This window comes from Larimichthys crocea, chromosome VII (genome assembly GCF_000972845.2).
Source record: "Larimichthys crocea isolate SSNF chromosome VII, L_crocea_2.0, whole genome shotgun sequence".
Taxonomy (NCBI): Eukaryota; Metazoa; Chordata; class Actinopteri; family Sciaenidae; genus Larimichthys; species Larimichthys crocea.
This window is the reverse complement of record NC_040017.1, coordinates 18,854,022-18,878,350: the sequence shown is the minus strand read 5'-3', so window position 1 is coordinate 18,878,350 and position 24,329 is coordinate 18,854,022. Positions and strand designations below refer to the sequence as shown.

The window sequence follows — 24,329 nt, the reverse complement described above, 5'->3', positions numbered from 1 at the left end:
GGTGAGGGGTCTTCAGCAATCAGTGTTTAAACACAAAGATCTCTGAACTTCTTTGTTCTCCAGGAGGGTTCACACTGATGAACAGTCCTCCACCTCCAACAGCCCCAACACTTCCATCACCTCCATCACCTCCATTCGCGTTCGCACTGCATTCACACTGAAGAACCAATGACGAGATGGACTGAAGTGGTTCTGGTAACATATTGTGGTCACACCTCCACCCATTATGTCAGAAATTTGACATTATGTTCAGCTTAACTGTTGATGATGAGGATGTAGTTTGTTACATATCAAGATGGATTATATCATGTTAATTATTATGACTATTAGGACTTACTAATTATTATTTGAACTATTCATGGTACTTTAATTTAAACATATTTAACATGATTTAAAGAAGATCTAAAAAAGATATACATATATAGGATATAAATGTATATGATCAAATGATGGAGAGATATTAAAGACAGAAGAGGAGGATGAGGACACAAAGATCGATTGTTAAATTAATTAGTGTTTATTTTTTTCAAATCTAATTAAAATATGATCACTCGTTTGACATCACTGAGTAAAGAACAACAGCTGAAATGATCAAAGTGCAGAAACATAAGAAGAACATGTCGTTTCTTGTCCATCATCATCCTTTGTAAGATTGTTTCAGGTGTTCAGAAGCTTCATCGATCAGCCTAAAGAAACTTTTACAGTAATCTGATTACAGTTTAGTTCAGAGTCATGATGTTTGGCCTCCTCAGTCGTCATGTTGTTTCCTGTCAAACAGGTGAATCAGACTCAGAAGGTTCAAGGTGGACGCAGGTTGACAGACAAATGATAAAGAAATCAAAACTGTGATGTTTTTACTTTATTGGTCATGAATCAGCCACCATAAATCATCTTTAAATATTATTATTGATAATCTGATGAAGACGTCTTTCCAGTAAACTCTCTTCATGTTACAGACATGTTGTTCATGTCGACTGAACATCATGTTCATCATGTTTCAGAAAGTGAAGAAGTGCACTTTGTTTTCTGAACTCACAGCTCATTACATATTCAACGATTGTGTGCATATTAAACATCATACTCCCAAAATGCTTTGCTTCAGTCTTACGTTACCTTTGATTTGACATCATGCAAATTATTCAGCTCATTCACATCCATCAATAAATCAATACATAATAATCAATCAATACATCTGTTCATCAGCTCTTTACACTGTCCCAAAAACTCAGACTCAGGTGACCTGACATCACGTGACCTTCAGGTGACCTGACATCACGTGACCTTCAGGTGACCTGACATCACGTGACCTTCAAGTTGAATTCAATTTTTTATCTTTTTTGTTTTCATTATGAAAGAATCTGTAACCAATGCATGCTGGGAAATCTGCTGATAAACTGATGTGGTTTGTTTAAAATCTGAAGTTTATGTTTATTGATCATAAAATAATTATATTAATAATTATGTTGATATTTGAAGCTAAACTTTATTTACATTAAGTTTGTTTATCTGAACTACCTGTCGGTAGTTTTCTGGTTTTCAGACAAACAAACAGTGACATCGTTTATGAATCTTTTAGGACTCTATTATTATTATTTTTATTTTAGAATTGAATCTGTTTCATTAAGAGAGTTAGAGTTAATTTGGAGTTAATGTCCTAGAGTCCAATCTGTGTTTTTGGGACAATGGTTTAAACAAACATGTAAAATATTCTCATTTTAAAATAGTTTTTTTTTTTTATCTCAATAAAAGTTCATTAAAATATAAAAACATCATCACTGACAGACGTTTTCTTCACACTGACAAGTTTATAAATTATTTTTTTCTTTTTACAGCTACACGACTGTCAGACTTTAAAAAGCATCTGAATCTTTTGAAGATAAAAAAATAACAGAAAGCTTTGCTACACCTGCTCTCTCTGCCTCCCTGCACTCTGATTGGACAACAGGAGAACACCTGCACAAGGGTGTGTGTTACAGTTTGAATGTTGATTTTGGTGTTTTTCATGTTTAAATATCCAAACCTAAATATCATCATCACCATCCTCCTCCTTAACCCAGTCGTCCTCACCATCACCATCATCCTCTTTATCCTGGTCATCATCTTCGTCTCTGTGTTGATCAGAACACTGTCATGTTTTGGTCTGTATGGATGATGCAGTGATGATGCAGTGTATTTTAAATAGCGGTGTCCCAGAATACCGTGGTGGTCTGTCCGGAGGCGGTGGCAGTGGGTGGGGCAGAATATGGTGGTGGCTGCTTCCTTTTCCAGCTTGGCAGGATGGGCATACTGTCCTGTTTACAAAGATTCTTGTCAGGTCGCTGACGAGCTTTTATCTCTCGACACAGAATTCTTTTCTTCTCGATGGTCTCCATCATGGTGGCATCGCCGCATAGCCACGGCATCTGGAATGGAAAACATCAACATCAACATCAATGCATCCACGAACAGCCAATCAGTGATCACCAAAGGACTGAACATCTGTACTCAAGTACTGTCACATGAAAGATTACTCAACAAGTAAAACTACTGACAGTATGTATGTTACTTTTTAACTGTTGATATCAAATATACACATTTTGTTTTGTCTGTCAAAATCTATAAAATGATGTGTAGAACTCATATAATTACAATAATAGGACCTGGTCTGTCTCAGGTTGTTTCTGCTTCTCTACTTTGTTGTTTGTCTGTAATTATTCCTTAAACCTGCTGTTGTGGTCTGTGTGGTACCCTTTCCAAACCTGTGCAGGTTTTTGTTGCTTTTCATTGGTCCACCGTGATTTCTTGCCTGAATCACTCGCAGCGTACATGAAACTAGTACAGGTGCCAAAACAGAATTGGATTATACTGTAGGTTCACAAAAATAAGTGCTTATTTACTACTTATATTGTGACATCGTCAAGGCGACACTAACTGTAGGAGACAGTGTTTTGTGTAGTTTTGTGTCTGTTTGTAGTCATTTTGAGTCTCTTTCATCATTTTGAATCTCTTTGTAGTCAGAAGTTCTAAATGGACTGAATGTCTTATTACACATGCAAAGGAGGTACAAGCTAAGAAGTTGTTGCTGTAGCAGGTTTTAGACTACCAACTGCAAAGTAATCCCAAAGCTTTCATTATGAAAACTGAAATAACTCTAACCCTAACCCTAAACATATATAATTTTAGAAGACAGTTTAAAAGACAGTTTTTATATTTCTTACACATTTATTTCAAAATGGTGAGTCTTGCAAGAACTCGTCCATATTGGTAAAGTTGGCTAACAGATAGTTCATAGAAGAGGTATACGCAGAGGTTTCTCATGTTGAGGAATAGATGATAAACCCTAGAGACCACGTGGCCAATAAACTAGTGCCCTGTCACAAAACTAAAAGTTAAAACTGACATTTAACCTTTACAATATAACATTATATATGAGTGCTACGCTTCAAACTAGGACCCTAAAGGGAACCCGCCAATAAATATGTAACATCCTGTTAGATGTTGAAGCCACAAAATTACCTGGTTAGTTTCAAGAAAAGATCATTGTGTTCAAGTAAGAATGATAGTGACATAATTTAAAATAAGACAGGTACAGACAGATAGACAGAAACAGACAGACAGACAGATAGATGGTTGTCAGTATGATGCCAGCGTCACACTGATTTTATTGACAGTTAAATTCTGACAGGAAACAGGTGAGAGGTGTAACGTGACAGATTGTCATCAAATTACATTTTTCAGTTTAAATCTGAATTTGGTGACATTGAATATTTTATTGTCAGATAAGATTTACACACATTTAAAAAGGATCACGAGACAAATAAAAAACAAAAGAAATTATTAAAAAATGAATTAATTCATTGTTGAAGGCATGGGCGGGGCTAAGGCCAATGGGGCAGGGCTAATGTTAGTGAGGCGTGGCTATGGTTTAGCGTGTGGTTAAATGATGATGTAGTACAATGTTCAGGGTGCATAGTGGGTGGTTAAAGTAGTTTTAATTTGATCAAAAAAATAACTTGATACAATTTAATTTTTAAAAAGTTGACATTCAATTTAGAATATTTATATAATTAAAAATTAAGAAGCTGGGATAAACTCCAGCCCCACTATGACCCCGATGACGATAAGTGTTTCCAGATAATGGATGGATAGCACAAAGAAATTTAATTGTGTTTGCATAATGATTTAAACATTTTTTTATTTTCAACATTTTGAATGTTTTCACATGATTTCAGATCGGATGACATTTTAAAACAAGGTTGTAAATAAAGTTTTAATGAGAGGTAATCTAATGTTGATGATGTTAGGTTAATGTAATTTTACTGTTAGTGTAAAGTTATTTTACGTTAGTTTAATATTAGTATAAAGTTATTTTATGTTAGTTTAATGTTAGTATAAAGTTATTTCATGTTAGTTTAATGTTAGTATCAATAATGAATTGTGTTTGTTATTTTGTGCAGATTAATTTTAGTGTCAGGATTTAGGGCTCATGTGACATACACCAAATACAAAATGTCATTTTTTATACTAATAATTAAATTAAATCTTGACATGTTTACATTTTTAAATGTTGACAGTTGAGATGTCAGCTGATGGATCGAAGCGTCTTTCCATCTGTAAAATGTTTTACGTAGGTCAGTCAAGTTGAATCCTGTGTGAAATAAAGTCTATTTATTTTTAGGTTTGAAATAAATTTAAAACAGAAAGGTGGTTTACAGACAGACAGGTAGACAGAGATATAGATATACAAACAGACAGGTATTTTACATGTGTTGTACCTGGCTGAGAGCGGGGTGATGCGGGTCATGCAGGTGACGTTGTGGCGTCCCTCCTGGTGAAGGAACTCCTGATGTTGAAGCTGAACGTCCGAGTTTACACGCCGTCTTTGATTCTGCAGATAATTATTTTTAATAATAAAATAATAATAATAATACATTTTATTTAAAAGCACTTTTCAAGGTACTCAAAAACACTTTACATAAAAAGAACATCAAATCATCAAAACAATATGAGATAGTTCACTAAAAACACATTAGACTGAGCTAAACATTAAAAGCAATTTTAAAAAGGTGTGTTTTGTCAGAGATTTGAAGGTGGACAAGTCAGTGCAGTCACGGATGTGTTTGGGGAGAGAGTTCCAGAGGGAGGGGGCAGCTGCAGAGAAGGCTCTGTTGCCCCAGGTTCGGTGCTCGGTCCGTGGTGGAGGAGTCAGGAGGTCAGCATCAGATGAACAGAGACTGCGGGATGGATGTGGCGATGGAGCAAGTCAGTGAGGTAGGAAGGGGCCTGGTTATGGAGGGCTTTGTGTGTGAGGAGGAGGATTTTGAACTGAATACACTGTGGAACTGGGACCCAGTGGAGTTTCTGGAGGACAGGAGTGGTGTGATCACGGGTGCGGGTGTGGGTGAGCAGACGTGCAGCAGAGTTTTGGATGTACTGTAGTTTATTCAAAGTTTTGGATGGTGTGCCATAGAGGATGCTGTTGCAGTAGTCAATTTTAGAAGTGATGAAGGCGTGAATAAGGGTTTCAGCGGCAAGAAGGAGAGTGATGGGCGGAGTCAGGCTATGTTCTTGAGATGGAAGAAGGCAGTTCTGGTGATTTGGTTTATGTGATGTTCAAAGGAGAGGTTATTGTCAAAGATGACTCCGAGGTTGTGACTGTGGGGGGATGGAGATAGGGTGGAGTTGTTGATGGTGAGGTGGTTTTGGTGAGGGATTTGGTGCCGATAATGATCAGGTCTGATTTGTCACAGTTTATTTTGAGGAAGTTGGTCTGCATCCAGGATTTGATGTCGGCGAGGCAGTTGGAGAGAGTGGAGTGAGTGGCAGGGGTGATGGAGTTGGTGGAAATATAAAGCTGGACATCATCGGCATAACAGTGGAAATGGAGACGAATGATGTTGCCAAAGAGGAGCAGGTAAAGTATGAAGAGGAGAGGACCGAGCACCAAACCCTGGGGGACGCTTTGGGACAGAGGAACAGTGGAAGAGGTACAGTTGTTGATGTGGATGAATTGTTGTTGGTCTGTGAGGTATGACTTGAGCCAGGAGAGTGCAGTGCCAGTGATGCCGAGGGAGTACTCAAGGCAGGAGAGGAGAATGGTGTGGTTTATGGTGTCGAAATGTGTTGAAACAGGTCATTTAAGCAGAGTTTGGCTTTGAGTTGAGTGGTGACAATATGCTCCAGTATTTTGGACAGAAAGGGGAGATGGAGATGGGCCGGAATGAGTGAACGGAGGACTGAGCCAGACCTGAGGGAGGAGTTGATGATTTCTGTGATGAGTGTTGAGATGGCTGGTAAAGAGTCCTTAATGCGGTGGGATGGGATGGGATCCAGGACACACATAGAGGTTTTCATGCCTGTCATGATTTTGGGCAGCTCCCTTGGTGACATGGGAGAGAACTGAGACAGAGACTGAGAGGTGAGAAGGGGTGGAGGGAGTGGGAGTGCAGGCTGTGGTGGCAGGGGAGGAGGACAGGTTGTTGTAAATTGTGTCGATTTTTTTTGGAAGAATGAAGAAAGGAGTTGCATTTGTCAGTGGTGAATGAGTTGAAGGTGTTGTTGCTGGGCTTGAGGAGTTTTTTTACTGTAGAAAACAGATCTTGGGGTTGGTGGACCCAGAGTGTATGAGGTGAGAGTAGTAGGTGGACCGGGCAGTACTGAGAGCATCCTTGTACTGCTGAAGGTAATCTGTATAGGCTTGTAGATGGACAGTTAAACCAGTTTTCTTGTCTTTGGACTTTGGACTAGTCTTTCAAGCTGTCGTTTTCATGATTTCATTTTGTGTAGTTCACGAGTGTACCAGGGGGCAGAGTGGGTAAAGGGCCAGCTGATTGAGACAGGAGGAGAGTGTTTTGTTGTAGAATTTGGTGAGGTCAGAGGGATTGTAAGTTAACGGAGGGGGGGGGTCAATGTCCATGATGATAGCCAGGTGGTCGGAGATGTTGAGGTTGAAGCTGGAGAGGTGATGTATGGTGAGACCAGTGGAGCAGACCAGGTCCAGGATGTGACCACAGCTGTGGGTGGGAAAGTTGACGTGTTGAGTGAAGTTGAAGAAGTTTAGCAGTTCCAGAAATTTAGTGGCAGATTTGCAGTCAGTGTTGATGTGGATGTTGAAATCTCCCAGAAGAAGAACGGAAGGTGAGATGGCAGATAACTTGGTGGGGAAGTCAGAAAAGTCAGAGAGAAAAGAGGGGTTTGGTTTGAGATGGCGTTAGATGATAGCAGTGACCAGAAGAGTGGGACCAGAGAGTTTGAAAGTGAGATGTTCATAGGAGCAAGCAGCAGGGATGGAGATGGAGGACGTTTTAATGTCCTTTCTGTAAAATGCTGCTACACCACCTCCCCGCCCCTCAAGTCGGGGTTTGTCCATATAGATGTAGGAGGTGGGTGTGGTCTGGTTGAGAGAAAAGTAGTCCAGAGGTTTGTGCCAGGTTTCAGTGATACAGAGGAAATCCAGGTTATTGTCAGTTATGAATTCATTCAGAATTAAACTTTTATTGTTAAGTGAGTGGGTGTTGAGCAGAGCCAGTTTCAGGTGACGTTGCTTCATAATAGATTGTGAGGACTGAGGAAGAGGGGCGGAGATTTGATAAGTGCACATTTCGTTTGTTGTGATGACATAATGAGGAAGTTGCGGTTCATGAGTAGGACCGGATGGATGGGATAGAGTCAGGAGTTGAAAAGTTGTAGTTGAACCTCCGACCAGAGCCTCTGTGTGGAGGACGGTGAAGTAGACCAGTTTTCTGAGGATGTCGATGCAGGCCGGGTGCAGGTGGTTGTTGAATGAGTGGAGGTCGGAGGTGGAGTACAGCGGCGGCATGATCCATGTGTGGAGCACTAGCACGGAGCTAGGACTAGCTTGTGACCAGGAGCCGGGTGTCTGTGGAAGGAGAGGTGACGTGTACCCCAGGAGTATCCCAGGAGGATAAGCCACAGCATAACCGCAGCAGGCAAACAGTAGTCCAATGATGAGGTGAGGGGCCACCGGCCTGCTAGCCTGGTGATCCTGGTGAAGAGACAAGGTTGTCAGCCCGATGTGGTGGTGGCCAGCGGAGGAAACCAGCCAAAGCCCGTCAGAACCGACCACATCGGGACGGAAAGATCCCGAGAGGACGGGCAGATGGGCTCGACCTGGTAGAGGAAATATCAGGGAGAGACTGCAGGAAAGGACACCCCGGTGACAGGCGACGGAGCTGTGCCAAGAGTAAGTCCCGGGAGTCCTGAGGCTAGCAGGAGCTAGCAGGACAGGGGTCTTCACAACAGGTGAGAAGCCGGTGTGAGACAACAGTGAACAGGTTTGCTCTGATAGTTAGGAGAATTGGGAGTTAGCAAGGCTATCAGCTCGAGAAGACTGTTGATCAAGACAATCTGATGAGGTGAGGCGTAGGTCGAGAGACAAAAACTTTAACAGTCACTTTGTCAGAGACAAATCAACACAAAAAGATGACTGAAGACACAATCTTCATCTGTTTGGTGTTCACCTGGTGTTAACCTGGTGTTGTGAAAATGTTCAGAATGACAGATTGATCAATAATGATGATGAAACATGAACCTCACATCCTCTGCATATTTAGTGATAACTGACTCACCTCCCCCTCCTCCTCCTGACAGCATCATGGTGGGGCTGACAGATGACCTCCCCAATCTGCTGGAAACTGGACTGGACTGCCCATCCCTGTCTTTACTGTCATGCCTGGGCAGAGACCTGGAGTCTCCTACAGAGACACAACAAGACCAAGACAGATGTGAAGAGACAACAAAACCTGCTGCTGCAGTAAAGAACCAGCAGAACCTGATGCAGATAGACGTATGAGAACATAGAGAATAAGAACTGAACCTCTAATGAGATTTAATGACTTTAACCAAAGAGATGAACATCTCTCCTCATCTATACTAAATGCTGATCTATCTCAGATCCTGTGATCAAGAAGAAGATTCTAGATGCACCAGACTAGAGGCTCATAAAGAGCTTACACATTCAGCAGGTTCTCATGGATCGTGGCTGCTGCTGTGGTCCTGCATGACGTCCACTACACATATTACTACTGTCATTATTGCTGCCATATCTCCATTACAGTTTATAGTTAGATGATTTGCTGCTGCTGTGCATCTGTGTCTCTCTATCTCTATCACGAGAAAATGAGAGAAACATCTGTAACACCTGACACAAAGAGAAATATCTATAATGTAACATCTATGGAACGAACTACCATTCTGGGTTCTGGAGGCAGACACGGTCAACACTTTTAAGAGTAGACTTAAGACTTTTCCTTTTTTGATATATAGTTAGTACTGGCTCAGGTCATCCCTTAGTTATGCTGTTATGCAGTTAAGCCCCCCCCCCCCCCCTGCTGTCTGTCTGTCTGTCTGTCTCGCAGGGTTGTGCCAGTCAGGCAAGATATTTGGTTGAAGATGTAGTCAGATCCTGCTTTACTAAAAGCTCTACTCAAACCTTCTCTCTCCCTCTCTGTCTCTGTCTGTCTGTCTGTCTGTAAACATACATGTCTCATTAATGCATGTTACAACTAACTTCTTCCCTGGAGTTTCTGTCTCTGTCGTCCAGCAGGTTCTCGTGGATCTGGCTGCTGCTGTGGTCCTGCATGACGTCCACTACACATATTACTACTGTCATTATTGCTACCATATGTCCATCACAGTTTATAGTTAGTTAATGAATTGCTGCTGCTGTGCATCTGTGTCTTTGTATCTCTATCACAGGTTCCACTGTTCCATTGTAATTCATTGTCATTTTATCAGTCATTGTAATTCATTGTCATTTTATCAGTCATTGTAATTCATTGTCATTTTATCAGTCATTGTAATTGTACAATATGTTTGGTGTGATTTGTTCTGTACACGTGACGTCTGTCCGTCCTGGGAGAGGGATCCCTCCTCTGTGGCTCTTCCTGAGGTTTCTTCCACCTTTTTTCCCTGTTAAAGGTTTTTTGTGGGCAAGTTTTTCTCACTTGAAGCGAGGGTCTAAGGACAGAGGGTGTCACTCCCTGTACAGATTGTTAAGCCCTCCGAGGCAAATGTACTCTGTGACTTTGGGCTATACAAATAAAATTTGATTTGACACTCAGACCACTAGGATCCTAAATGAAGACACTAGCTAAGACTATTTATTCCTTAATGCTATTGTTGTCATAAGTTTTTGGTTGTACAAGGACTTGATGGCTCATAACAATGGCCTCAGTACCCCATACTCCCCTGGTGTCCTCCACAGTTTCCCCCCAGGGGCCTTTTATCTACAAAGCACATGTAGATTGAATGGCCAAACTCCAAGACCCCTGCAGCACCCCTGCATAGGTGAAGAAGGTCTATTGTTCCATGGTCATGACAGAATCTACATTGTTCCTCCTGAATCTGTGATTCGAAAATTGGTCACAGCCTTCTCCTTTCACACATTCACACACTGATGGCATGGCATCAAGAGTAATTTGGGGTTCAGTATCTTGTTCAATGACATTCTGACATGCAGACCAGGAGCTGGAGATCAAACTGATGATCTTTGGTTAGTGGAATACCTGCTCTAGGAACTCCTTGTGGGCAACTCTGGAAAAGTAGTCAAGTCCCTCTCCATGAGTCTGGCTCTTGAAATAGAGCTATTGTGAAGAGGTGAGCTCACCCATATGTAGTAGGTATTGTTCATATCTGCTACCAGCTTACCACACCTAGGTCCCCACCTTTGCCTGCAACCTGGCTTACCTCTAACCCAATCACAATTGCTATCCCTGCAGGTGATGGGTTCACAGGGTGGCAGCCCTATGTAGTTCATTCTGGCTGTGACTGGCTGAGCCTCATAGATTAAGGCCTGACTCCCAGACATTAGAAAGGAATGTCTGGACACTTCCTATCATGCACTGGGGTCTGAAACCTATAGCTGTCTTCATCTTGTGTGGTCAAATGATTGGAAAATTTAAAGAAAATGATTGGTCACAAAGAAAAGAAGTGTTGGGCCACAATGAACCTGAAAAGATTCAACACCTTTTAAACCATTTAAAATGATCAGTCACATAGCTGACTGACAGTTGTAACCACGGCAACACTGTCATGGCAACACGGTCTCCATGGAACAGAATCAACTGATGATGAGACAACATAGACAACAATTCAAAGACAAAGGAGTCCAAAGACAAAGTCTGAAGAAAAAAGTCTGTGCATCAGCTCCACTAAAGAGGTGTGGAGAGGGCACAGGAGAGCAGCACCAGGTGAGAGTGATGAGCACACCTGCATCCTGTTAGCTAATCACTCTCTCCTTTTTAACACACTTGTGTGCTGGACCTGGGAGATGATCCGGACACAAACACATGAGGAATTGGCATGGTCATGACAGAATCTACGTTGTTCCTCCTCATCTGTGATTCGACAATTGGTCAGAGCCTCCTCCTTTTAGAGCATGAAACGGGCCTTAGAAGTCGGGCCAGGCATCTCGGTCGAATTCTATCGGGGCCGGGCCGGGTTGGGCCCGTTTTGATTGACAGGTTTGTAGAGCCCAAACCCGTTTGCAGCCCGATGTTATTCAAATGTGCGCATATGGCATAACATGCCTGGTCAGCGACGAATTTCCTGTCGTTTTGCTGTCACATTTCAACAAAACGTCACATTTTTTGCATTTAACATAGACCACTGACTCATTATTTTCATTGTGTACATGGTCAAAGTTGCTTTCGCTGGCTCAACCAACACAAAGTCACCACAGGTTAACCTCTGTTTCACCTCCTCAGCATCCATTTTTGCACCTGTCTCGTGAAGATCGAAATGCATCACATGATCACTCATTTACTGCGCAAGCCATAACGCAAGCCCGAGCCCGGCCCAGGCCCGATTCAAATGATAAAAATTATGCCCGAACCCGCCGACGGGTAAAGATTCCCAGCTCTACTTCCTTTCACACATTCACACACTGATGGCATGGCATCGGGAGTAATTTGGGGTTCAGTATCTTGTTCAATGATATTTTGACATGCAGACAAAAGATTCCATAGCCGAAAGGTCGTGAAAGCCTGCAGAATGACTCAGAGAGAGTGTGTAGTTGTGATTTGTAATAAAAATCTGTGTCTCTGTTGAAGAACCCTACAGTGGCAACAGATACGCCACAAGTTTAAAAACGGTAGAGTCCAAAGACAGTCCAAAGGCAAAAGTCCAAAGTCAGAGTCCAAAGACTAAAGAGTCCAAAGACAAAAGAGTCCAAAGACAAGAGTCCAAAGACAGAAAAGTCCAAAGGCAAAAGTCCAAAGTCATAGTCCAAAGACAAGAGTCCAAAGACAAGAGTCCAAAGACAGTCCAAAGACAGAAAAGTTCAAAGGCAAAAGTCCAAAGTCAGAGTCCAAAGACAAGAGTCCAAAGTCAGCGTCCAAGGGCAAAAGATTCCAAAGACAAAAGAGTCAGAAGACAAAGAGTCCAAAGACAAGAGTCCAATGTCAGAGTCCAAAGACAAAAGAGTCCAAAGTCAGAGTCTAAAGACAAAAGAGTCCAAAGACAAAAGAGTCAGAAGACAAAGAGTCCAAAGACAAGAGTCCAATGTCAGAGTCCAAAGACAAAAGAGTCCAAAGTCAGAGTCCAAAGACAAAGAGTCTAAAGACCAGTCTGGCTCTTCCTGCCTCCTCATCCTTCTTTTGACCCTGTTTACCTGAGATAATTGTGGTATAAAACTAATACTGATGCAGTACTATTGTAGTACTGATGCAGTACAATGAAACAACATAGACAAGAATCCAAAGACAATGAGTCCAAAGACAAGTCCAAAGATAAGAGTCCAAAGACCAGTCGTTCTCTCCCTGCCTCATCATCTTTCTTTTGGCCCTATAAATATATATAAAACTCGTATTTATGCAGTACTATTGTAGTACTGGTGCATTACTGTTGTAGTACTGGGTATTTACCTTCACTCTCTCTACTCTTCCTCCCTCCAGTTCCTTTCTTCATCACCTGTCTACTCGAGGTATTCAGGTTGTTAAGTTCGTCCAATGGGCTCGTGGGAGTCTGTGACCTCATTGACACATTTTGCATGGAGCTGTGGGTGGAGGAGGAATTACTAAGTTTAGCTCCACCCTCCCCGGCCCTGTGTGAGGATGATGAAGAGGAAGATGAAGAGCGGGGCATACTTCCTCCAGCCATCAGAGTGTCATATGGTGGTGGCCTCTTTAGGCTCAGAGGAGTCAGAGAGCGACCCATGCTGACAGGAGACGGACATGCTGATTGGCTGCGGGGGTAACCATGACCACCATGAGCAGAGCCAGAGGACTTGTAGAAGTTCGAGGGGAGAGGTGGAGCAGATGAGCGGCCAGAGGATGTGATGGTGTGAGTGCAGGGAAGATCCCTGTCGTGTTCACGATCCCGGTCTCTCTCTCGGTCTCTGTCCCGGTCTCGCTCCTTGCGGTGGTGGGTGGAGCTTTGCGGATGTTCAACACCACCAGACTTGTAAGAGACGTTGTCTATCATGGGCAGCCGGGTCACATCTAAAGGGGTGAGGGGAGACTCATCAGAGTTAGGGGAGCACTGAGCGGGGGCCGGGGGGAACACAAGCAGTGGTGGGCGGTGAGTCAGGAGGTTGGGGAAAGGAGGCGGGATATCGCAAAGAGAGCCACGGGATGACCAGGCTTCAGGATCTATGATGGCAGAGTGAGAGTCCTGCAAAAAATCCTCCAACATTGGGTACTTCATCTCCTCATAAACAGACTCACTCTGCTCATCCTCCACTGCTTCCTGACCTTTCAGTTCTTGCAGGATATTTCCCACCATCTCAATATAGACAGGTTCCTCGTCATCTGTGTCCCTTGATGCCGGACTCTGACTCTGGGATGAACACTTGTCCCATCGCAAGGAACACTTCTTGTTGCCATGGTTACGGATGTAAGATTCATCAAAAGAGGTGCTGAGCTGAGTGTTTGGGTTCCTCTTGGGTTTGGGTGGAGGCATCTTCTTGTAGTCCTCAGAGTAGAGATGAGCTGCAGACAGACAGACAGACAGCAGCATTAAAACCTGATGACACCAAGACCGGCATGAGCTGCATCACCTCCAAAGACAAAACATGGGACTGTCCTATTACTACCCAGCAAGTGTCAGGTTTAACCCCCACAGGTGTCAGGTTTAAACCAGCAGATCTTGGGTTTAACCATCAGCTGTTTCAAGTGTTCTCACCTTCAGCCTGCTCCGGCATCTCTTTGGTTTCTTGGACATCCCTCTTAGTAACTCCAGAGCCTCCATTCACCGTCTCAGAACTGCTGCTCAGTTTGGTCTTCGGATCTCTCTTGGGTTTGGGTGGTGGTTGTTTACGGTTGTGATTGGAATCGTCATCTCCTCCGCCCACTGAGTGGAGGGACTGGGAACGAACAGTGAAGCCCTGACTGGGGGGTGGAAGACGGTCCTGTGGTGCCGGCATTGTCATAAAACCCATCCTAAAATGTTTCCCAGAATATGCCCCGTCTGTTGCCATGGCAACATCTTCACCAATCCTAGATGGACCAATGAAAAGACGTATTAGTACAATTAATAGGATACTGTATTTTTTTTTTTTTTGTATTTTACTGTTCTGTGTTTTACTGTATACTGTATTTTGGTTTACTGTACTGTAACCTTCAAACAAGGGGAAGAATAAAAGAAACATTCATATTATACATATAATAATACTTATGACTCTGATAAATATTGTCCTGGTTCTGACGAGCAGGCATCCTCCTAGTGTTTACGTTAATTAAAAGTCTCATGAATAGTGTATGTGATGCTAACATCATGCTAATACAATGTGCTCCACACATGACTGACACAGGAACAGACGACAGACAGGGACTCCCACAGACCAGTTCAAATACATTTCAACTGGTCTGGATGACTTAGAGGAAACATTTTCTTCACATCTCTGTGTTCAAAGGATACTTCTATGTATCTTCTACCTTTTAATGGCGTCCTCCTGTCGTCTCTTCTTCTGGTGTTTTTCCTGCAAGTAGGTCCAGTTGGTCTGGTTGCGAATGCGGTCGCTCTCTCTGGCAATGTCAGAGGCATTTTGTATCACCAGACCATCATATGTTCGAAGGCCGCTGTCCTCCACATACTGAAAAAACCTCCTGAAGGAAGATGCCTCCTCCTGAGATGTCATGACTCCCCAAAGACCTGAGAGGAGAACCAAAGAAAACCACATTACTGTCACATCAATGGTTTTTTTTGCTGTGATTTACATTCAGTCCATATATTTACACTTATATGGACTTTTTTCAGTGAGCGTTGTCACTTTTCCAACGTAAACATTGTTTAGTCTTTGATTTACTTCTCGTACCAGCAGTCAGTGTTGTTGTGTTTAATGTCCTTTAACCTGCAGTCTGTTCAGGTTTGTTTACAGCCTGTGGGAAAGTCTTCTGTCCATTCTGGTTGTAATTTGTAAAAACATAAGGAAAAATATCATTTTAAACACTTCAGATACTTTTTATATATCGCCTTGTCATGTTAGACTTTAAAAGAAACACCGACATGTTTCAGTTTAAAGAAAAACTACTATTTGAACCATCTAATGCTATTTTTGTTTGATAGGTGTTTTTTGTGTCAATTATTCAAAGAGCTCCACAAGCCAATCAGGTCTGATGATTGATGGTATAACACTGGGATACTGACTGGTTTTATGATGCACTGTTGAGAATTTGATATCATCTGTCTGGCAGTGTTGGAGTCTCATTTTCCTATCTTCTGTTGTGTTCTTTTCTGGTTGTGTTAAAAAACTGAATCAACTGTTTGAAAACAGTGATTGTGACATGATTCACGGAATAAAATGTTTGCATTTTTAAAAGATGAAGACAACGACCAGTTCACCTTGTTGACTTGGCCTCCAGATTCTCAATGCAACTGAGTATCTGTGGGATGTGCTGGACAAACAAGTCCGATCGATGGAGGCCACCTCCAAACTTCCAGGGCTTAAACAATCTGCTGCTAACGTCTCAGAGCCAGAATCACAGCACAATGTCAGAAGACTTGTGAGTCCATCTCCTCATAGACAGAAAAGTCCAGACGGGTCAGAGGTCTGAGCAGTCTGGTCCTTAACAGGTCAGGACTGTTTGGGCAGTAAAAAGGGGGGCTGACACGATATTAGGCAGGTGATTTAAATGTGATGGCTAATGGATGTGTTTATATACAATATATTTATACATATTTATACATATTTACAGTCATACTTTGGTACATTGACCACATTGTGACAGAAAATATCTGAAATCTGTGTCTATTTAAATCTCTCTCTCTCTCTGTCTCTCTTGATCTCTATCCTTCCCCTCCCCCTTCCTCTCTCTCTCTCATCCTTCTAAAAATGGAATAGGGAGTCAGCTGGTGGTAACCTAGCAACAGCAGCATCTCTCAGAGGAGCATGATGTAATTCTTCCTGTTCATGGGTGAGGAAGAAAGGACAGGAGATAGGAGGAGAGGAGAAGAGAAGAGGAGAGGAGGAGCGGAGAGTAGAGGAGAGGAGGAGGACAAAGGAGGAGAAGGGAGAAGAGCAGGAGTTTTACCTCCCCCCTGAAGAGGTCCACCAGCATCTAAACCTCACAGGATCCAGTCCCACATGATCCTGCACCTCCAAGACCAGAACTCCCCAACACCTAAGACCCCATCATGGATCATGTGATCAAGCTCACGTTAGCGAGCATCAAGCTCACATTAGCGAGCATCAAGCTAACATTAGCGAGCATCAAGCTCACGTTAGCGAACATTAAACTAACGTTAGTGAACATTATACTACTGTTAGTGAACATCAAGGTAATGTTAGTGTAGTTAGTTAACCAGCCAAACCCACAATCTGAGAATCTATGTGACATGCTTTGCAGTAACGTTAGCTTTGACTTTGGACTGTGTAGTGGGTGCTAGTTGTTTGTTGGTGTTAGTGGAATCCTAAACTAATGTTCTCGTGTTGCTAACTGTTGAACAGCATGTCATGATGAATTGTTTCAATATAAATCAGTCCACAGCACAGTTATAGACAATGAGTGAGTTACAATATGTTCACCAGAAAGGACATGAAAGAAAGAGACAGACTGCACAGCAAGACAGAAAAACATTCAGGACATGTGGAGCCTTTCATTTAAACTCAAACATGAAACTTCGTCGTCACAGATTTGTTTCCATCAAGGATAAAAATAAATTAATAGTTTCCGTCTCTGAAGATGACCTTTGACCCTGAAAGACTGCGTCCCAATCAGACCTGTCAATCATTTCTTTGTGTTTGAAGTGAGAAACAGTTTGTGGTTAATCAATAACATTGATCAGATCAGATCTACTTCCTGCTTTTATACCCTCCAAAATAAAAATCTGGTTTTAAATTAAATGAATATTCCTTGAATATGTAACTTTTTTGTAACTATGTGATCCAAGATGGCAGCCATGTTCAAGTGAGGTGTTTAAGAATTGACTGTTCGGACTGGAGCCGGATGTGTTTTTACATACTTTATCGACATGATGTTGACAAACAGACGAATGAAATGAAGAACAAACATGAGACGAGCAAAGGCTTACCGGAGGATTAGTGAGGACTCAGACTCCCTCCATCCCTTCTTCACTCTGTCCTTCACTGTCTCCTGCTTTCCCTCCTTCAGTCCTCCCTCCTTCAGTCCTCCCTTCTCCAGTCTCTTCTGAAACAAAGATGGAGTGATGAAGCTCGATGATGATCTCTGCAGCTCACAGGAAACGATGACTCGCTGCAATTCTCATCTGCAGCGACGTTAATCCACATCCACCCTCCAACACCTCCTTCTTCTCTTCCTTCCTCTCTTTCTCTCGTCATAAATCCTCACAGCTGTAAGAATCACGGCTCATACACACACACACACACACACACACACACACACACACACACACGTACACACACTCACACACATGCACACACACACCCTTCAGACACATTCACACACATCCCCGACGACAGTCGCCACTAGAAACAAGAGGCTGAAACCACGGCAACCTGACAGCATCCTAAACCTACTGACTCCTCCCCCTGAGAGAGAGAGAGAGAGAGAGAGAGAGACAGAGAGACAGAGAGACAGAGAGAGACAGACAGAGAGAGACAGACAGGTGGTGTTACCTTGAGATGTTGGTAGACCAGTGACAAAGTCCAAGGTGATGTGAGACCATGAAGGACTAGGCATGGGCAAAGATCAAAAAGGTCCTTTAAGATGGTGGTGAGATGCACAGTACAAGTAGTGACATACTGCTTAGTATTTCCTCTCAGAAGTTTTCTTTAAGCAGGACGAAGGTGCACGCCATCCCAGGATGACAAGGGAAGTGGGATGTATGGACCAACTGCTGAACCTGAGAGTAAACAGAGTCAGTAACAAACAAGCAATTGGTAAGTCTATTGCCGGTGTCTGCATGGAGTCTTTGGATCTGATCAATCTCCCTGGTACCACGGCTACTACCACTGATGGAGGAACAGGAGTTACATTCTGACGTCATCAGGTTTGAACCATGATGGTAAGTCAGGATGAAAATAAAGCGACAAAAAAACTTAGCTTGCCAGGAGTTTTAACCACTTAATTCAAGCCCCAGTATCCAATGCAGCCTTCTTCACCTTGAGTGATGACTCAAAGGGACTACTTCTTTCCAACTGCCTCTTCTTGAGATTGTTGTCAATCTTAATGGCTAGTGAAACCAAAGTACAGTGATTATTAGGTTTTACCACAGGTTAGATAGATAGATAGATAGATAGATAGATAGATAGACTTTATTCATCCCACCACAGGGAAACAAAAAAGAGACACAATAAACAGACAGAAATATCTAAACTAGACAATGACCACGAAAAAAGTAATTAACCTTCAAAAACAGACAAGTACTGAGGATAAGGCAGACAAGTACTGAGGATAAGTGTGGCATGATATATAAAGAGTATTGTAGTGTAAAGTGACCATAGTATAAGTGATCTTGCAAAGAAGTGACCATAATATAAATAGCATTACAAAAATAAGTGACCAGATAAATAGCATTACAAAAGTAAGTCACCACGATATAAATAAGAACTGCAAGGTAAAATAAATAAAATGAAATAATAAATAAACGAAAATAAAATGGAATAAACTAGAAAGCAAAAATTGCAATGAACATGAACAGGAGACGACAACAATCAGGTGGTGCAGGTGTTGTACAGTCTGACAGCAGCAGGGATGAAGGACCTGCGGAACCTCTCCTTCATAGATAGATAGATAGATAGATAGATAGATAGATAGATAGATAGATAGATAGATAGATAGATAGATAGATAGATAGATAGATAGATAGATAGATAGCAGAGTATGTCTAAAAATCTACAGAATAATCCATTAAACATCAATTACCCTGTCAAAAGACTGAACAAACAGAGGTATATTCCTGATAATCCGGATGGTCAAAAACATCACTGACTGGCTAGAATGAACCACTCAAGCCCAGGACAGGGCTTGGCTACTAAATAATCCTATTATATATTGTATCATGGGGTTGCCAAGGAAAACAGTGGAAAGCTGACCAGAGAACAGATACTTGCTTTACCATATTGAGTTGCTTTCTGACAAAGCTCTGAGGTGTTTGTGTTGTCCGAGAAGAGCTCCATAATTTTCTTTTAGTTTGAGAACCTCTTTTGGTTTGAGAAGCTCCTTCACTTTAAGAACCTTCTTTAGTTTGGGGATCTCCTTCAGTTTGAGGTTCACCTACAGTTTGAGGTTCACCTTCAGTTTTAGGATCTCCTTCAGTTTGAGGATCAACTTCAATTTGAGGCTCTCCTTAAGTTTGGGATTCACCTTCTGTTTATAGATCTCCTTCAGTTTGAGCTTCAACTTCAGTTTGAGGATCACCTTCTGTTTGAGGATCCCTTCGATTTGAAAACCTCCTTCAGTTTAAAAAACTCCTTGAGTTTGAGAACCTCCTTCAGTTTGAGGGCATATTTCAGTTTGATGACCTCCTTCAACCTACCAACCTCCTCTTGGTACCGAGAGTACCAAGTCCTACTCCCTCCTTGTTTGTCTGTGACATCAGCATGACATCATCCTTTTATCTCACCCCTGTGGTCATGTGATTACATTATGTTTTTGCATTGAAGAAAAATGTACATTTAAATATTGTAATTTATACATACTATGACAGTATTTTATTTATATCGTAATTATTGTAATTTAGTTTCATTGTCTGTATTGAAATTAGACAAAATAAATATAAATAAAACTTCATGATAAAAATCAATGATTATGAATGTTTAAATAAATAAATGAATGAATTGTGATTCACTGTAAACATAAAATTAGCACACAATAAATCCATGTTTTTATGGTCAAACATCAAAGATTTTTTATTTATTATTATTTTTTTTTTACAGCAGCTCCATCACTAACCAAGGCTCTGCAGGCATACTGAGCATGCTCCTCATTCTGCAGCAGTCTCTCTCTGTGTGTGTGTGTGTGAGTGTGTGTGTGTGTATGTGTGTCATGTGACGAATAGGGTTTTTAGACTGTGCTGATTGGCCCAGCTCTACTCAGTCTGGCAGGACCTGCTACAGCAGCATGTCGTCCAGTCAGCAGGACCAGAACAAGGAGCAGAAAGACAGGGAGAATGAGGAGATGAAGGAGGAGGTAAAAGAGGACACAATTGAGGAGGTGAAAAAGGAGAAAAAATAAGAAATAAATAAAGACAAGAAAGAGGAAAAAAAGAAGGATGAGGAGGAGGAATCCTGGAAGGATTTTTTCTACAACCCGAGGATAGGAGAGATCCTGGACCGGACTGGCAGCAGCAGGGGTAAGGAGCTCAGTTACCTACCTACCTACCCACCTATCGACCTACCTGCCTGTCTGTCTAACTGCGAGGATGCTTCATGGACTGGGTCAGGGGTCACTGGTCAAATGATATATAACTTGCTGCATTTCACATCCTAATTTCCATGATTGTGTCTTGCTGGAGATTTTCTGGAACCAGCATACTATTTTGTTATTAGACTTCTGTGCTTTTAATCAGTTCAGTAATTGATGAGTACATCTGGTACCAGAACACCCAAGGCTCAAAACACCCAAAATTCCATACCTTTCTCTGGTAAAGAGAGGTACATCTTGGTTAGAAGTTAGGGACAGTACCTGTCTACCTGCATACCAGGGTTAGGGACTGAAGTGTGATCTCCATCATGTACAGGGTTGTTTTCTTACAGATTCAGTTCATAATCTGAACTGAGAAAATAAATAAAATAAATAAAATGTGCATCTGTGAATAAAGTGTTTAATTTTAGAAAAATAAAATAAAGTGTAGCAGCAGCTTGAGTTTCCCCTTTTCTTTGTTAACTGTTTCATATCTTGACTTAACCAACAGTCTCAACAAATTTTACAATAAATGAATATCAACTTTCAGTTGTTCAACTGAGCACTAACTTCTGCAGGACTTTAAATCTGGGCTGGAATGGTGTCAGAGCCATTCTCATACACATGTGAAGATGCTCATTGGTGAGCCTGGAACAATATTTAGTTTTCATTATGTTCATTGTGGAGAAAGCTCTCTCCCTGTCTCCCGCTCACTCGTCTCTCCATCTTCTCTCCCTGTCTTCCACTCACTCGTCTCTCCCTGTCTCCCGCTCACTCATCTCTCCCTGTCTCACCGTCTTGTCTTCCTGTCTCCGGCTCACTTGTCTCTCCATTTACTCTCCCTGTATCTCTAACTTCTCTTTCCACCTGTCACTTGCCTCTCATCTCATCTGTATTCAGAGTTGCGCTTTTGTTTGCACAGATTTGATTGGCTTAGCAGCATTACATGGGATGACTTAATTTGCATGCACTTGGTCTTCCTGATCCACTAAGCAAATGCCGTAAAGACTAGATAAATAACTATAAATATCATAAAAGGAATTAAGCAATAACATAAATAAAGTTTGTCCTTCTGTCTGCAGGTCATTGGACTGAAACCAAAAGGAGACCCTTACATCACCTGTACGGCAAAGGTAACACAGATTATAGAGAAAATGTAGAGAGTTTCATATCTAATGAAGAGAGTTTAATATCTAATGTAGAAAGTGTAGAGAGTTTGATGTCTAACATCTCTTCTTTATGTCATCTCCATACTCAAATCTCTCTGGTAGAGAGACAACCCGTTACAGATGCAATACCTTTTTTCACGCTGACCTTGCTTGAGTGCAGACGCTTCACTCTTTTGCTCTCCGCTTTACTCTGCTTTACTGTTTTTTCTATTATTGTAATCCTTTCCTTTTGCAAACAATTTTTTGGAAAGCGGATCCTGGATACCTATATCACTGGGAGTTTAGTTACCGAAGACTGCCACTTTTATTTTAATCTGTTTTATTTTGTGAGCGTGGCCTATCAGCAGCACAAGCCTGCACTATCGTGACTGGGACTAAGGAGCTCAGCTAACAAAAGCTAATTAGCAGCAAGATGCCTCCCTTTTCCACGGATGATTACCACAAACTGCTCCAGAAGATAGCAGTACTGGAAACTAAAATTCATCGGCTCAAGTGAACGTGGAGGTAAATGGACAATATGGGAATGAAACCACTCTGCCACTGTCCCAAAATAGTGAGAAAAACCAGGCTAACAGAAAGCTAATTAACACCATAGAGACGCAGCAGGAGCCAGGTGTAAATGGCACTAAATCAACAACTCCTTTCTGGAACTCTCTTGGTGCAAAGCCCAGGCATCACAAATTGCCTCCCTCAGATATGGGAAGACAGTTAACAGGCAGAACCCAGCACCCGGAGACTCATGATGACACTGAGTGGCCTGCACTGCCATCAAACAGGAATGCATCTTCAACCCCGCTACCAAGGAGAAAACAACCATGGACTGGAAGTACAACAAAAACAAAGAGCAAATTGCCCCAAGACACAGGGATTCTACTAAAGAACAGATTTGCTCCACTTTCCCAAAATCCTGACTCCCCAAAAGAAAGCTCGTCTTCCATCGCAAGAGAAAGGTATGAAGCTAAATCATATGCTAAAAGGCCACAGAAAGAGCTAACGACTGGGCCTGAAACTCTGATAGTGGGTGACGGAGCTATGGGTGAGATAAAACGCTTTTGCAGCAAGAAAAACACCAAAGTATTCTGTTTTACCAAAGATATGGTGTCTGATATTTCAAAGAAGATCCTGAAGATTGCTACTGATCATCCAACAGTTAAATCACTCATCATACACACAGGAGCCCTCGATGTTGTGAAGCAACAGTCGGAGGTATTAAAACGGGACTTTGTTGATCTGATGAAGAGAGTCCAATGCCTAAATACTGAGGTGTTTTTCAGTGGACCTCTACCAACAGTTCGGCGAGGAGATGAGCGATTCAGCAGGCTGATGATGCTAAACAGATGGCTCAAAGATACATGTGCTACTCAATCAATAAACGTTATTGACAATTTCAACATGTTTTGGGAACGCAGGCACCTCTTTAAGGCAGATGGATTTTGCCTTAACAAATCAGGAGTACAGCTGCTAAGCTCCAACATTTTTTATTTTCTGCGTCAGACACCAGCAGCCACTGCCAAGGACCAAAGACAAGACAATCCAAAACAACAGATAAGGCGGCGCTCTGGTGAGGGCGCTGAGATTAGGACTGAACAGGGAGGACAGCAGACCCAGAAAGAACCGGCAACATCATTATTCTCACCCCAACAAGTGGAGTCTCCCCCAGCCCCAACAGGGGACACTCAACCTCCACCCCCCCAGACCCCACCCAGCCCCCAACTCTCTCCATTCAGTCTGGACGACTCCCCACTTCTGGATTTCACTGACAGGATGAAGTCTTGTCAATATGGGAATCCAATTAACACCATGCCAAAATCCCCTATTTTCTCCCCTTAAGCTACCACACCGTCCAGCGCCACCTATTCCACCTCGGAAACAACCCTCGACTAAAAGTCTCCGAGCCCCCCCACCTCCTTTGAATCATCATATCTGTGAGTCTGACTGATATGTGCCGGGTCCAGGCTGCAATACTGATATAAATAATCTTCACCAGGAAAAGTCAGGGCCCTATGGAGTTCAGATACCCTTCTCAATCCCTGTGATGACAGGTAACAGAAAAGTGGTTAAACTGATGAGAAATAAAAAGGGTTCATTTAAATCTGCCAATCTATTGAGTATAGCATGTCAACCACGAAACTTACGAGTGTCTCCTGTTATCCCCACAAGGATAGCCCTACTCAATATCAGATCACTAGTCAACAAACCACTGATAGTAAATGACATGATTATGACCTATAATCTAGACTTTTTACTTCTTAGTGAAACATGGCTGACTGAATGTAGTTGTGCTACTATTCTTAATGAGGCAGCGCCAACAAATGACAGTTTTATGAGTAAGAGTCAAAATGGCAAGAAGGGCGGGGGTGTTGCTGCCATTTGCTGATCTGATGTCAGTTATCTGCAC

General features: G+C 42.2%; 2 protein-coding genes across 4 annotated transcripts; one reads left to right on the top strand and one right to left on the bottom strand.

Moving 5' to 3' along the window:
- Positions 1-844: 844 nt before the first annotated feature.
- Positions 845-17,552, bottom strand: nyap2a (neuronal tyrosine-phosphorylated phosphoinositide-3-kinase adaptor 2a). Of its 2 annotated transcripts, XR_002042057.1 has the most exons (8): positions 17,470-17,552; positions 14,874-15,090; positions 14,122-14,435; positions 12,864-13,928; positions 8,568-8,693; positions 4,755-4,867; positions 4,536-4,627; positions 2,326-2,402 (listed from the first exon to the last, which is right to left on the bottom strand). XR_002042057.1 is itself a non-coding variant. In XM_019260861.2 (7 exons), exons 2-7 carry the CDS (start codon positions 15,074-15,076, stop codon positions 2,175-2,177), a joined length of 2,049 nt encoding a protein of 682 aa, XP_019116406.1. In that variant the 5' UTR covers positions 15,077-15,090; positions 17,470-17,551; the 3' UTR covers positions 845-2,174. The 2 variants fall into 2 exon arrangements, 1 of the variants encoding a protein (XP_019116406.1); XM_019260861.2 differs by lacking the exon at positions 4,536-4,627 and having other exon boundaries at positions 845-2,402; positions 17,470-17,551.
- Positions 17,553-20,383: 2,831 nt separating this feature from the next.
- On the top strand, positions 20,384-23,900 carry LOC113745992 (uncharacterized). Of its 2 annotated transcripts, XM_027280021.1 has the most exons (3): positions 20,384-20,712; positions 21,845-21,895; positions 22,034-23,900. In XM_027280021.1, the coding sequence occupies exon 3, from the start codon at positions 22,628-22,630 to the stop codon at positions 23,759-23,761; it is 1,134 nt and encodes a 377-aa protein (XP_027135822.1). In that variant the 5' UTR covers positions 20,384-20,712; positions 21,845-21,895; positions 22,034-22,627; the 3' UTR covers positions 23,762-23,900. The 2 variants fall into 2 exon arrangements, with proteins under 2 accessions (XP_027135822.1, XP_027135821.1); XM_027280020.1 differs by having other exon boundaries at positions 21,845-23,900.
- The last annotated feature ends 429 nt before the right edge of the window (positions 23,901-24,329 follow it).